General features: G+C 42.0%; 1 protein-coding gene across 1 annotated transcript in view; it reads right to left on the reverse strand.

The window, feature by feature from the left end:
* CABIN1 (calcineurin binding protein 1) overlaps window positions 1–15,886 on the reverse strand; it is a 210,814-nt gene that overhangs the window by 94,898 nt on the left and 100,030 nt on the right. Inside the window, exon 29 of the mRNA XM_025199243.1 lies at window positions 3,395–3,508. Coding sequence (XP_025055028.1) covers window positions 3,395–3,508 — 114 coding nt within the window. The remainder of the gene's footprint in view (window positions 1–3,394; window positions 3,509–15,886) is intronic.

Consider the following 15,886-nt stretch of genomic DNA (forward strand, 5'->3'; position numbering starts at 1 on the left):
AAGGACCACAACAACCTTCAAAATAAAATTTAACACATTTTAATGGCTGCAAATAAATACTTTAAGCAACATGTAATTTATCTGTGTAAATCACTACCGTGGCACATTACTCAGCTCGGTGAGATTAAAAATGATTTGACAGTTATTTGGAATCAGATTAGCATGACAGATACTTTTAGCAATTGTCTTTGTGTGGGATTCCACAAAGCCCTATTTTGTCATCATCCCTTGCTATTTACTGTGTATATAAGGCCACTAGGGGAGGTAGTGGCTGTAATGCCATCTGTATGTAATGGATGACACCCAGCTTTGTATTCTCCTCACTGACCCAGATGGTGCAGCACACGTTTGCTTTCTCATTCCTTTGCTAGGATAGACTTGCTGGCTGAAGCTTAACCTAGACAAGATGGATGTGATGTTTATGGGCACAGGGGCTGCATCTTTGGTGTATGGTGGGAATGCAAGCCTCATTCACATTGTTGAGGCACTTTTCCCAAATGGTTCACTACTATGGAATTCTTTGAACAATATTTACTCCTGGTATCTCAGGTGGCACTGGATGGTTTTCTGCATCTCTATATACTATATAGCAAGTCAGATAAAACCATTTTTCTCTATCTAGATCTTGCCACTGTGAATTATGCCTGTGAGTATGGAGAGACAGAGAAAATTCTGCCACTTCAAAAGGATCACAGGGGAACTTATCACTCATGTATGTACTTCAGCTGATCCGCTGTAGCTATTCTGTGTCTGCTCCTGTCCCTCATTAAATTAAGCTAAACCAGGTCAGCCTGCTTTGGAATGAAACATCTGCTAAATTATCATGGTTTAGCATTCATTTACAACAGAATAAAATCAACACATACAGTTATAATGGAAGAGGATGTTGAAGATACAAATGCTATTACACTGTGTGCATTAGAGTGTACACTAGCCTCTTCAACAATTGCTCTACCACCTTATTTGTTTGTAGGTGTAAGTCAAGGTGTTAGCACTGATTTACAAACTCTTAAATAGCTTATGTTCTGATCATCTGAGACATTCCCTAACCTAGTGTGATACTGGAGAAAAGCTGAAGCACTTGCATTTGTCACTGGATTGAAGAGACAACATTCTATGTAAAGGGCTCTTAATTGACATTGGCTTTACTTCTTGCATACCTAAACCTCAGGTGAATCCCATGACCTTTGCACAAGATTATTATTTTCTATCACTATGGCCCAGCAGTGGGATATCCTTTGGTTTTATGGACTGTCCTTTTTTTAAACTTATTAATATATTTAATTTCTTACAATACGCAAACATCCGAAGTTGTGGGGCTGGGTACATGTTTATTATTATAAAACTGAGCAGCTTATAATATCAGGAAAAAAAATTAGCAAAAGCTACTATTTCTAGCGTTCAATGCCCTGGATAGATCACACCTGGGTCTAGATGAAATCTCTTCTAAAAAGAACACAACACCATTCACTACAGGATAGCAGATGGAAGCTGACACCATCCTTTGAAGTATCTAGCCTTGGCACTCTAAAAGTACATGCCAAAAGCAGGTGGATCACTGGTCTCTTTACATTGTAAATCCTGGTTTTGTGCAGAAGTACTCCTTCACACAAATCTGTACAGTTCCCCAGCGACTCTCATCTATTTTGTTGAATGTAGAATAATGAATACTATTGGAACTCAATCCTTCAAGGTGCTGGATTTATTCACCTTAATCCACTGAATCACAGACAATATATAATAAAAAAGAGTCCACAAGAACATCCACTCCAGCTCCATCACACCACTGCTACAGAACAGCCCATTTCATGCTTAAGTTTAGGCAAGTTGTTGTGAGTCCTTTTAACTGCTGTGGGAATTTATCTACCTTAATTGAATCCTGTGTTTTACTGAATCATAGCCAGGGCATTCTCTGCTTTGCATTATTAAGCACTTACACAGCAATTTTCTTGTAGAGAAAGCAAACAAGCATTGCAGAGGAATAGCACAATATAAAGGCATGTGATCACTAACCAAATCATAATGGCTATATCTAAAATTTAGTAGACTTCAATTTATAACCAAAGCCTCCAACGGAATGAAAGCTTGAGGTTCAGCTTGGCAGACTGATCCATGACAGTTTCGAAACATCTGAAATGTCATTTGATGCTCTTCCAGTTACTTACAGTAAGAGAAGAGCAGCTATGTACTATATATCAAAAGAAACCTGTGCAGCACTGCCTAAAGCAACATACGCAAAGCAACAAAGCATGTTCGGGGGGGGGTGTTAATGATGCAAAGCAATTCTTTTGGAGGAAAAACCACTCTCATTTGATTAATATTTAAACAGTTATGGCAAACACTGGACACTGCAATGGACTGAATGACTTCTTGGTGACATCCCATGATTTTCATGGGAATACTAAAGGAGTTCAACCCAAGAGAGACTGCTCCTCCATCTCTCATTAATTCTTTGAGCAGGAGGCACCATTCCTGAGAGCCACAAAAACTGCAAGCTTCTTCTGAGATCAAATGAATGGCAAGGACATAACAGAAACAAACAGAATGAGAATTTTAAACAGCCCTCATCCCAACAAGCACTCAGTGATTGATACATGTCCATGAGTCACAGAATCTTATTCCACTATTTATGTTAATCCCATATGATATCCGCATGCTTCATTTTAGATGGAATAACACTGGTAATACAAATCCAATTTCTCTTGTGCCCTCTATGAAGCTCCTTCAATGTCCCCTTTGTGGAATTCCCCCCATCACTGTTTCTCAACAAACTCTTTCAAGTGAGAAGCAGGTGTTAAAATGACTGTCAGAAAGTAATCATAGAATTGTAGAAAATGAGGGTTGGAAGGGATCTCAGGAGGTCATTTAGTTCAACCTCCTGCTCAAAGCAGGACCATCCCCCAACTAGGTCATCCCAACCAAGGCTTTGTCTAGCCAGATCTTAAAAATCTCCAAGGATGGAGAGTCCACAACCTCTCTGGGTAACCTGTTCCAGTGTTTTGCTGCCCTTCTAATGAGAACATTTTCCTAATATCTAACCTAAACTTCCTTTACTGCAACTTGAGACTGTTGCTCCTTGTTCTGTCATCTGCCACCACTGAGAACAGTCTAGCTTCATCCTCTTTTGAACCCTACTCCCCTTCAGGTAGTTGAAGGCTGCAATTAAATTCCCTCTCAATCTCCTCTTCTCAAGACTAATTAAGCCCAGTTCCCTTAACCTCTCCTCACAAGGCACATCCCCCAGCCCCCTCACTATTTTTGTTGCCCTCCACTGGACTCTCTCCAATTTGTCCACATCCTTTCTGTAGTGGGAGGCCCAAAACTGAACACAGTACTCCAGATGTGATATGTTTGTGATATACAATGATATTATTTATCAACAGTATGAACTTACATTGAAGAAATTAGTCTTGTTCCTCTCGCAGAAGAGACCCTGTGCTGGCATGTGCTTCAGCTGCTGCCATGGGATACTGCTGCCTAGCAACACATCTCGGGCCCACTGGAGGTTCTATGGAAGCAAACAGGATGAAATTGAGTAGGAGAAAGAGGAAGGGTTTGTTACTGCAACTACAGGTAAAAGTAAAAAAAAAAACAACCAAAAAACCTTCCCTCCTAGATTTATTAATCACCATTACCATCTGTACATTTTCCCCAAGATCTGTGGATGATGCTAGCTAGAGCCTCAGTTTAGTTAATATTTATATAATTGAGGCTCCAACATAATTTGGAGATCAGAATTTCTGACCTCTCAAACAAAAGTGGAAAAGCAGGCTGGTTTACAAGCACAAGCATTCAGACTGATTGGCCCTCACACTGGACAAAAGATTAGTGAATCCTCTAAAGCTTTCAAATCCAGTCTCATATTCTCCTGTTTTCACTGATGTAGCCTTTTTTCATGCTTCCTTATTGTTATTGCTATCTGTATCCATCTTCTGCATTTAAAGCAGCCTGAAATGCAAATATCTTTTTTTAGCTTTTTAAAACCCCCCAGAAATAATTGTATTTTTGTTCAATGAAATTAGTACTCATTATCAATGTAAAATAACTAGAAAAGAACCAAAACCAGAATAAAAGTTTCTCATTTCACATGCCTAGATTTTGTCCACGGGTACTAAGCCATAATGGCTATAATAGAAGCAGTTATATTGCGGCCCCTGTCAGACAGCAATGCATCTGCTAAATATCTTGTCATCAACAATCTCAGATGTGCACAATTCTGGAAAAACATCTAGTTTATGACAAGGACACAAGAAGAAGGTACTAAAGCAGGTAGCCCAGAACACTTAGAAGTTTGCTTGTTGAGTTGTGGGGATTTCTTGTTGCTATAACCTAGGAGGTGTATCTGTGTGATGAATAACCATACTTCTACTGACTTTCAGACTCATACCAGATTAGTGACCAAGCCAGAAAATGAAACTTTGATTTCTAGTGGCAGGAATATTCACTACTGCTAGGTCAACTAACAGACCTCTGCAAATAAATGTTGTAGCGGCATAAATATTTTGATTAGGCATTTGACTTTGACTCCACCCCCACCCCTTTTGTTTACCACAACAGTTGTACTGGTACAGTTTCCCTTGTGTGGCTACAGTTTTACCAGTATAAGATGCCATATAGCCACATAGCTTCTCTTCCCTTATGGTACGAATGCTATAAGATCCTTTTATACTGATTTAACTTTGCCCATACTGAAGTACCTGTATTACCATACCTGCACTGGTATACTTAGTGGTACAATTTACATGTAGACAAACCTTAAAATAATTTATAAAGCAAGAAATTAGAATCCAATTGAACAAGCATAACTCACAAGTAATCATGGTATACAAACAGTTGACACATATAATAACTAATTCTGTGCTCTTGTAGGATCAAGCTCCTAATGATAAAAAAAAAAAAATACAACTCATAAGAACTAAATGCCTGATATGACTATACCTCTCAGGTAGCTGAAAGGGAAGGGCCACCTGTTGGCCCTGGGCAAAAAAACATACTTCCTCTAACAGTCTAACAGAAGAGATGATTAATAGCGAAGTTTTACTGGCAGGTTATTCTTTTTTTTTTTTTTTCCATTTACTTCCTTGGTTCTTCTTCAACCACTCCATGACTTCCTTAGCAGAAAAGCCATGGCTTCCCCCCTCCTTCTCCAAACTAGGGGTAGAGACACACAAGGAAAGGGGACAGGGATTTATGGTGAGTCAGCTGCTCAGTGGCAACTACTTCTGTGCACGCTCTTACCCCAGTGGTAGATTAAAACTAGCCCACAATAAAAATATGGCAAAACTACTGCAGTTCCGCTCTCATCTACTGCCAGGTAAAAAACATTCACATGGGCAGTTACCACCAAGTAACTGATGCAATAAATCCTTGCCCTCTTTCACCTCTCAGTAAATTGTTAATTTGACTATTCCCTTTCAGCTGTAGTGCAAATAAAGGGCAGACTAAGGAAGAGGATGAATTAATCTCTCTTGAGAAGCATGCAAGTGTAACATCCTGACTGCTGTAGTCTCTCTAAAGGCCTGGGAGCTGCATCTATAAATCATATCTTCATTATATAATGGACCACCAGATCAGGAGGGAATGGTAGATGAGGCTTTCTTCAGACAGCTCACAGAAGTTTTCTGATCACAGGCCCTGGTTCTGATGGGGGACTTCAATCACCCTGACATCCGCTGGGAGGGCAATACAGCAGTGCGCAGGCAATCTAGGAAGTTTTTGGGGAATGTTGAGGACAACTTCCTAGTGCAAGTATTTTAGTGGCCAACTAGGGGCCATGCTCTTCTTGACCCGCTGCTCACAAACAGGGAAGAATTGGAAGGGAATATAGTAGTGGATGGCAACTCAGGCAGCAGTGACCATGAGATGGTAGAGTTCAGGATCCTAAGGATAGGAAGGAAGGAGAGCAGCAGAGTAAGTGCCCTGGTCTTCAGAAAACAAGACTGACTCACTAAGGGCAGGATCTCCTGGGAAGCCAGACTGAGGGGGAGAGGAGTCCAGGAGAGCTGGCTGTACTTTAAAGAAGCATTACTGAGAGTGCAGGAACAAACCATCCTGACGTGCAGGAAGACTAGCAAATACGGCAGAAGACCAGCTTGGCTTAGCAGAGAACTCTTCAATAAACTAAATCACAAAAAGGAAGCTTATAAGAAGTGGAAACTTGGAATATAAGAGTATAAGAGCATTGCTAGGGCACGCAGGAATGAAGTCAGATAGCCCTAAGCGCAACTGGAGTTGCAGATAGCAAGGGATGTGAAGGGTAACGAGAAGGGTTTCTAAAAGTATGTTGGTAGCAAGAGGAGGATCAGGGAAAGTGTGGTCCCTTATTGAATGGGGGAGGCAACCTAGTGACAGAGGATGCAGAAAAGGCTGAAGTGCTCAGTGCCTTTTTAACTCAGTCATCACAGGCAAGGTAAGATCCCACACTACTGCACTGGGCAGCACAGTTTGGGGAGAAGGTGAGCAGACAACAGTGGCAAAAAACAAGTTAGGGACAACTAAGACAAGCTGGACATGTACATACAAGTCCATGGAACCAGATGGGATGCACCCAAGGGTGCTGAGGAAGTTGGCTGATGTGATTGCAGAGACACTGGCCATATTTGAAAACTCATGGTGATCGAGAGAGGTCCCAGATAATTGGAAAAGGGGAAATATAGTGTCCATATTTAAAAAAGAGAAAAAGGAGGATCCATGGAACTATAGAACAGTCACCCTCATCTCAGTCCCTGGAAACATCATGAAGCAGATTCCTTAGGAATCCATTTCTAAGCACTTGGAGAAAAAGAAGCTATTAGGAACAGGCAGCATGGATTCACCAGGCACAGGTCATGCCCGACCAACCGGACTGCCTTCTATGACAAAGTCACTGGCTCTGTGGATGCGGGGAGACCAGTGGATATGGTACACCTTGATTTTAGCAAGACTTTTGATACGGTCTCCCACAACATTCTTGCAGGCAAATTAAGGAAGTATGGTTTGGATGAATGGGCTGTAAGGTGGACAGAAAACTGGCTGGAGCATCAGGCGCGGAGAGTAGTAATCAATGGCTTGATGTCTAGTTGGCAGCTCTTATCAAGTGGAGTGCCCCAGGGGTCGGTGACAGATGACAGCAGATGACACCAAGCTGTGGGGTGTAGTAGATATACTGGAGGGTAAGGCTAGGATTCAGAGTGACCTAGACAAATTGGAGGATTGGCCCAAAAGGAATCTCAAGAGGTTCAACAAGGACAAGTGCAAAGTCCTGCACTTAGGATGGAACAATCCCATGCACCAGTACAGGCTGGGGGCTGACTGGCTGGGCAGCAGCTCTCCAGAAAAGGACCTGAGGGTTACCACGGACAATAAGCTGAATATGAGTCAGCAGCGTGCCCTTGTTGCCAAGATGGCTAACGGCATACTGGGCCACATTGGTAGGTGTATTACCAGTAGGTCAAAAGTAAACTGATTGTTCCCCTCTATTCAGCACTGGTGAGGTTGCATTTGGAGTATTGTGTTCAGTTTTGGGCTCCCACTACAGAAAGGATGTGGACAAATTGGAGAGTGTTGAGTGGAGGGCAACACAAATGGTGAGGGGGCTGGGGGACATGACTTATGAGGAAAGACCGAGTGAACTGGGCTTGTTTAGTCTAGACGGGAGAAAACTGAGAGGGAATTTAGTAGCAGCCTTCAACTACCTGAAGGGTGGTTTCAAAGAGGGTGGAGCTAGACTGTTCTCAGTGGTGGCAGATGACAGAACAAGGAGCAATGGTCTCAAGTTGCAGCAAGGGAAGTTTAGGTTAGATATTAGGAAGATTTTTCTCACTAGGAGGGTAGTAAAATATTGGAACAGGTTACCCAGAGAGGTTGTGGACTCTCCATCCTTGGAGGTTCTTAAGACCCGGCTAGACAAAGCTTTGCCTGGGATAATCTAGTTGGGCTAGGGACAGACATTACATATAAACCAGTTGAAATGATCAGAAACTGATTTAAACCTCTAACAGAACATAAGGTCAGTGCACATAAACCAGTTTCAAAATGGCTGAAACTGGTTTAAGATGAACCTGATTGAATGTAGTGTCAGACTTAACTGACTTGGGTCAAATTGGTTTATGCTGCGTCTGTCCCAGACCCTTTCCTGGTTTAAGTTAAACCAGAGTCTCCCAGCATCCCAGATGCTTTGCAGCCCTGAGTCATGCTGGGCTGTGCTCCTTGCTCCAGAGAACAGGGCTGGCCCCACCCCTCAGCTCCCTTACCTAGCCAGAGCTCTGGGGGAGACTGCAGGCACAGCAGGGTCTGCCTGGCTTCCCCCTGCCCAAACCCTGCTCTCACTGCTCACGCAGGCCATCCCTCCCATCTCCCACAGCACGGACCCCAGCCCCACAGACCCTAGGCATGTGGTATGCTATCTAATGCTGAGAGGTGTCTGTGTGTGTGTGCCTCCAATTTCACTGGGACAGGCAAACAGGACAATGTTCGTTTAGGGCTTTTGGAGTGAATCAATAGGTCAGCTGGTAAGGTCCCTCTGTTTCTTCCTTGGAACAAGCTGTTTAAGAACTTGAACTAAAGAGAGATTTTGTTTTGTTGATGGGTTGATAGTGTGTTATCAGCCCCCTTCTGGCTCCCTGGATTGTCAGGTTTGCAGACAGTATGAAGAAGCAGGGAGAGGGAGATTGAAAAGCTCAGTATCATCAACAGATATGCATGCACTGCACTCCCCCCCACCCCCTGCTTTGCCTCAGAGTGCTAGCCAGGGACTGGGGTCTGGCAACATTCCTGCCCCTTGAGTAGCAAGCAGGGAAAAGCCTGGGACAGTGCAGGCAGGTTGGGGATTTAAACCCCTCCCTAATCAGAGCATTCTGCTTGGCTGACCACACCCCCTCTCGCTGGGCATTGTGGAAGGGAAAGGAGGGCTGCTCTAGCGCCCCCTGGCGTCTAGCCTGAGCCACTGCAGGCATGTGCCTGCATTTTTTCAGTCCAGAGGGAATGTCTGTGCACTTGCAAACCAGTCCAACCTAGACAGGTTAGACTAACCTGCAAAGACTGAATCAATTCAGGCTCAGGCTTTTTAAATGTCTTTTCCTAGCCTTGGAGATGGTCCTGCTTTGAGCAGGGGATTGGACTAGATGACCTCCTGAGGTCCCTTCTGACCCTAATTTTCTGATTCTATATCCATCAACTATTCTAGTTGTAATGCTACCTCAATATTTTTCCTTTCACTTCATCTTCTGTGGACTTTATGGACTGATTTCTATCTTACTTCCCTGCTCATTTTCCATATTGCAAGTGTCTATCAAAACATACACAGCTTGTGTGTAAAGCCTATACAGTTACCAATCCTTTTATCCTACAGTTACAGTGAACACATAAAGTCATCAGTGTCTTATAATAAATCAGAGAGTCACCTCTAAGCAGAATTCTAGAATTAATGCAACAGCAAAATGTTGGAAACTCCAGTCAACTACTGTCTGGAATCAAAAATACTTTAGCTAGGGGACAACTGATATACGACCTTTAGAATTATACCATCTGACACTTAAAAGGTTTTGAAGAGCTTATCTTTACTACAAGGACAATACATGTTACTTTACAAACAGCATTAGGCACTTTCTGACTGTTTGCAAGGGCCAATACATTTATTTATTACCACAGAGACAGGTAACTAATAAAGATTCAATAGCGTTATAACTGGAAAACAGAATGCTTTAATCACTATACTATCTTTTTATGATGCTCTCTTGTACTTTACACCATGCAGCAACAGATCTGACATCTATCTGTAAAACATATTGAAAACCATACAATGGATAGTACAAGGTACAAAAGAAGCTATACAAAAAGGGCCTGCTCCTGCTTCCACTGAAGCCAATAGTAAAATCATCCAACACATGCTAGGAGCAGGACTGATTCTAAAGTTGTATTGCCATCCAAAAGCTTTATCAAAGTGCACTGTTTTATTAACCTGGAGTAGGCTGAGGGGTAGATATTTCATAACTGCATTTGGAATATAGTCAGAGGATGAGATACCCTCACTTTTGTAGCCATTCATCATAAGGTTTCTATACTATATGTAGGGACCTACTATATACACGATTTCACGGAAATCCTGTAATTGGCAGTCTCCTGTGAAACAGTCGGTTCCTTGAGAAAGAACATGGGGAGCCAGCTATGTTCAAAAAGCCAGCAAAGAGCTGACAAGAAGTTGTCCCTAGAAGGGGGGGGAGGGAAGAAAGCAAAGAGAGAGAGAAAAAAAAAGGCAAACTACCCATCTCCTGAAGGGGGGAGGGAAAAGTTCCTGTCTCTTTCTCCAGAAGGGGAGGGGGGAGCAGGGAAAAGCTGCCAAAAACTGTTTTTTTACTCAATAATGAAAATAGTCTTATACCCCTTGAAGAAGGTGATAATTACTGAATTAACAAGCCAAGCACCACCAGCTACAGCTTTCAATCCGTGCCCGGGAGGGTTGGGACTTGTGGTGTCCAATTGCTCCGCCTTCAAAAAGGTGGCCCTGGCTGTGAAATTAGGGACCCCGGCCATGTTACAACCATGTAATCGGCTGCTGGGGCCCATGAATTTGGTAGGTCCCTAACTATACAGAATACCCAGCTATCATATCAGGTAACCCTGGTTCCCCAGGACAGATTAATTTATTAAAGTATTCTGATTTTGTAAATTTTGCTTTAACATTATTTCTTAATAAAACCCATTTTCTTTGAAAAAATATTTATGACAACATAATTCACAACAGGTGCTGTACAGAGCAACTCCTGTTTTTCCAATGGACAATTAGATATAAACTGATAGATCCTGCCCTAATTTAAGACTGCTTTGTGCTGCTGGGCTAAAACAGTCCTAAACCAATCTAACTGGTCATCTAAGGATTCCCCCTGCTCTAGGGATTCTTGGATGTTGAACAACCTCTGGTTTGGTTCTTTTTTTTTTTACACACACACACACGCACACACAGTATAGTTTGTACTATACATGAGTAAGTACAAAAGTATTACCTAAAAGTGTGTTTATGGAGTACCTGTGCTAAAACTTGCAGCAGTTTCCAAACAGGTAAAATGGATCAATTCTAGATAACCTAGGTCTATGGGTGCTGTATGCACATTACTACAGCTATGCTTATTTCAAGGTCAGTGTTTTCAAATTTGCTCCTTATTTCCATGTGTTCCAGGAAGCTGTGGGGTGGGGGCAGCGGGCAAGGAGGTTACCTCACTCTCCTCTACTACAGCAGGGAAAACAAATTTGGAAAGGGAACAAATTCAAGGCAAACTTACAATAATTAGATTCTATACATGGAAAATTATAACAAATTTGTAAATATTTCAAATATAGAATTTAATTATTGGGGGGGTCATCTTATATGCAGGGTCATCTTATATTCAACTAAATATGGTAGTTGGCTCAGATTTAAGCCAAGGACTGGCCCATCACCCTATTAATCCCAAAATGGGGGAGACAGAGGTAGCTCTGCATCACTTCATTAGCTACACCATGTTGAGGAACTAGCTAACAATAAGGAATTCCAAAGGAGAACAATTTATTTAGTGTTTTTGATAGCAGAGAGAGAGAAAGCTCCAGCATGAAAAATATGCCCTCAGAATTGATTTAATGTGATCTTTGTGACCACTCATTTTGAATGAAATCAGAATCCAGGAGGAATGATTATTATTACTACAATTAGTCCCTCCATCCCCTCAAGACCCAAGCATGCAGCCACATTTTACACACTGGTAATACCCATCAAATGCAAAAGAAAGTTGCAAATGAAATAAAGGGAAACAAGCCTACTGTTTCCTGCCCACTTGAATCCTGGGCAAAATCCCACATAGATATGTCTGTTTTTCAATCTACAGCATTTAACAGCAGCAATCACCATACTAAAGTAGGTCTTTTCAAGTTTATCTTACACTCTACTTTAATTTACCCTCACAGCTGGCACCCTCTCCGCAGTACTTTATTTTCCCCTCATAGGCCATTCCACATCCTCAAAGCCCACAAAGTCATTTCTGTAACGCCAGCTCTCTGCTGGTCTATAGACTGAAACTACACTGTGCTGCAGTCACATCAACAAACTGGCTTCCTCACAGGAACAAGATATCTGCATTTGACTAACCAGAAGAGAACGTAAAAAAACTGCCATACTATTTTACACTTTTAAAATATTCTGGCAGCTACCCAACCTTTTTGCAAATAGCTGAGTCTGTAAGCGGTGAACCAAAGCTGCCAGCCTATCAAACAATGGGGCAACCTGCGTTTCATTCAATGGTTGGTACTTCACATTGCTCAAAGAAAGACTTCAAGGCTTGGGAAGGCCCAACTGCTCAGTAAGTGTACTAAGTGTTTTGCTGTAGGCATCTGTTTCAATCCAATCTGCCATGTTCCAAGGTGCGTGAAAGTAACAAAACAGCTGCACGGTTTTGGGTTTTTTTTTTAAACTTACAGTCAAAACAAAGGCAATCAAATACTTTTAAAATCAACAGAACTCCAAAAGCTATCCCCATATACTGTAATTTTTATATAAATCTAAGCTTTAGGTTATTTCCTACATATAAATTATAGATATATCCAGTGTAAAATAGGATTTATACTGGAAAGTTTGACAGATCTTTAACAACAGTGACATATGCTGAAGTTGTAACAACAGTATACAATAAACATACACAGAATACATACAAATTCACTGCAAGTCTTAGACAATTTTTTCATATTACAAAGACAGCGATGATAATCTTGTAAAGGTCAAAAATTACCATCTAGACAAATAATGTGATTATGCAGTAATCTTCTCAGCATGTTACATTTCACAGACTTTGCTTACTTCTTTAGCTGATAGAGTTATAAGAGGCAGGTGAAGGGATGCAGGTTAAAGCAAAAGGGATTTATTCTTTCCAGCGCACTGCTTACTGGGTTGTAGTGCTGGATTTAGTTGCATGTGACTCAGGGCAATTATAAAGAACTCCTTCCAGTTCAGCAACTGCCTCCCACATCCTCACCACCAAAGAATCAGAGGCAAGCCATCAGACAGGGCATGGTACTTCGCTGAAAGGTTTGCCAGCAATGCTAAGGTAGACAAGGAGACTATCTTAAGGTTAATTATTTAGAAATGAGTCACCTCGCAAACGGCTACTACTTAACACCATGGTGTCAAAAGCTGCCTTTATACAGCTTGGGAACCATATGAGGTGCACAAAAATGTTCTATTATTGCTTACTTCTATTTATTTGAAAATGCCTGTTTCTTTTAATTTTTTTTGCCTATTTCTTTATGAAAATTGGAAAAAAAGCCACCAAAAACATCTATTTTCCTGTGGTTTGTGTGTGTACGTTGAGAGAGTTTTTCATTTAAGCAGAATGATGCACTTATAAGAGCAGTTGGGGAGAAAACAACAGGAAGCACCAAAATCACATTTAACAGAATTCACTTTAACCCCTGGCATGGCTAACAAGAGCTGAGGTATGTCAATTGACAAATTTGGTAAGTAGTAGCATCACATTATGGGAAAATGCTGTTACAGTGGTTTTCAAATGTTTTGAACAAATAGACCACTTCCAACCCCCCAAAAATTTCTCATAGACAACCAAGCACCCTTATCATCAAACTTTCAAATTGAAAGGGATGTGATCTGCAGAGCACTTAACCTGACTTCACAGACCGCCAGTTTGAAACCACTGCTGTATATAATGATACAGTGGAAACATTTAAAATAGCTTGTTTTGCTAATGGGGATAAAAGCTGCAAACAGGTGAGAAAACACTTCACTATTTGCAAACAAGTGGTAGCCCATTTTTTGTCTTTTTGAATCATCTCTGAATAGGCCCATTCTCTTTAAGAAGGCCTTTGCTTATCCTAGACTTCAGCTCTAGAATCAGGTAAAAACAAAAAATCAGCAGGTTAGATGAGAAGAGAAAGATCCTTGAAGGAAACATTTTCAATTAATTAGTATTACTGAACTGACATACTGAATTGCTTCAATTATGCATGGTTATTGCTAGCAAAGTGTTAAGAATTTCTCTGATCAGGATGCTTGCATTAAAAGTGTGTTAAAGAACAAGCACTGCTCATAAAAAAACTGTTGGCATGTTGCTAGAAACACCTATGTATGAACACACTTTAGCCAACACACATTTGAGGCATTTATGCAGATGAGGCCATGCTGCATCTGTTCCAAACTGAGAATCTTGGTTATTGGATTTCAAATGCACTTAGGTAAAACAGTTATAACCTTGAACTACACAAATCTGTATCTTTGTACTGTATTCCAGTTATTAGATTCATAGATGTTAGGGTCGGAAGGAACCTCACTAGGTCATTGAGTCCGACCCCCTGCCCTAGACAGAAAAGAGCACTGGGGTCAGACGACCCCAGCTATGTGCTTGTTCAGTCTCCTCTTGAAGACTGCCAAGGTAGGGGAGAGCACCACCTTCCTTGGAAGCCCATTCCAGATTCTGGCAACCCTTGCTGTGAAGAAGTCCTTTCTAATGTCCAGCCTAAATCTGCTCTCCGTCAATTTGTGGCCATTGTTCCTAGTTACTTCAGGGGGTGCCCTAGTAAATAGAGCATCTCCTATTCCCTGCTGTCCTCCCCTGATGACTTTATAGACAGCCACAAAATCACCTCTCAGCCTTCTCTTGCAAATGCTAAAGAGATCCAAGTCCCTCAGTCCCTCCTTGTAGGGCCTTGCCTGCAGGCCTCTGACCATGAGTGGCCCTCCTCTGAACCCGCTCAAGATTCTCCACATCCACCTTGAAGAGCAGGGACCAAAACTGGATGTGCTGCTCCAACTGCGGGCTGCCCAGTGATGCACAGAGGGGAAGCATCACCTCCCTGGACCTGTTCGTCATGCATCTGCTAATGCATGATAAAGTGCAGTTAGCCTTGTTGATCACTCTGTCACATTGACGACTCATGTTCATCTTGGAGTCAACTATGACTCAAAGTTCCCTTTCCATTGCTGTGCTGCGAGAAGGTCATCCCCCAGCCTGTGAGTGTGTTGGTGGTTCTTTTTGCCCAGGTGCAGCACTTTGCACTTGTCTTTGTTGAACTGCATCTTATTTCGTTCTGCTCATTTTTCCAACTTGTCCAGGTCCACCTGGATCCATTCCCTACCCTCTGGTGTGTTAACTTTGCCCCATAATTTGGTATCATCTGTGAACTTGGACAGGGTGCTCTCCATACCCTCGTCCAAGTCACTGATGAAGACACTGAATAGCACCGGTCCAAGGACCGAGCCTTGCGGGACTCCACTGCCCACATCTTTCCAGGTTGGTATTGACCCGTCCACCACCACTCTCTGGGTGCAATCCCTAAGCCAATTTGCCACCCACCTGACCGTGCAGTCATCTACATCAGCCTGTCAGTTTATTTATGAGAACAGAATGCAATACCATATTGAAGGCCTTCTTGAAGTCTAGGTAGATGACATCTACTTTGACTCCTATGTCTAAGCATTTTGTGACCTGGTCTTAAAAAGAAACAAGGTTAGTCAGGCAGAATCTACCTGCAATGAACCTGTGCTGATTTCCTTTCAGCATTACTTCCCCTGTTGGTCTACCACACACGTGATCCTTAATGATTTTTTCCTCGAGAGTATTAGACGACCCAAGATGGTGACCGCAATCATTTTTAATGATCTAAGATGGCGACCACGAGCATTATAACGAAGTTCGCTGACCGCTAAGAGAAATCAGGTATCAATTTAAAATGAGCGTTATAGTGAAATAGCGCTAAGCGAAACAGTGTTAAGCAGGGGTTGCCTGTATATGTTTTAATTTTGACTAACATATCATAGGAGGAACACTTTAAATATAGAATATTTTGTATTTCCAGACTGCCCGATAGTGGTAGGACATTATATACCCTCCCTGGACTGACCCAAATGGCTGGAAGATGTAGTCCACAAAGCCTT

The sequence above is a fragment of the Alligator sinensis genome, unplaced genomic scaffold (assembly GCF_000455745.1).
Source record: "Alligator sinensis unplaced genomic scaffold, ASM45574v1 scaffold505_1, whole genome shotgun sequence".
In the NCBI taxonomy this organism is placed as follows: domain Eukaryota; kingdom Metazoa; phylum Chordata; order Crocodylia; family Alligatoridae; genus Alligator; species Alligator sinensis.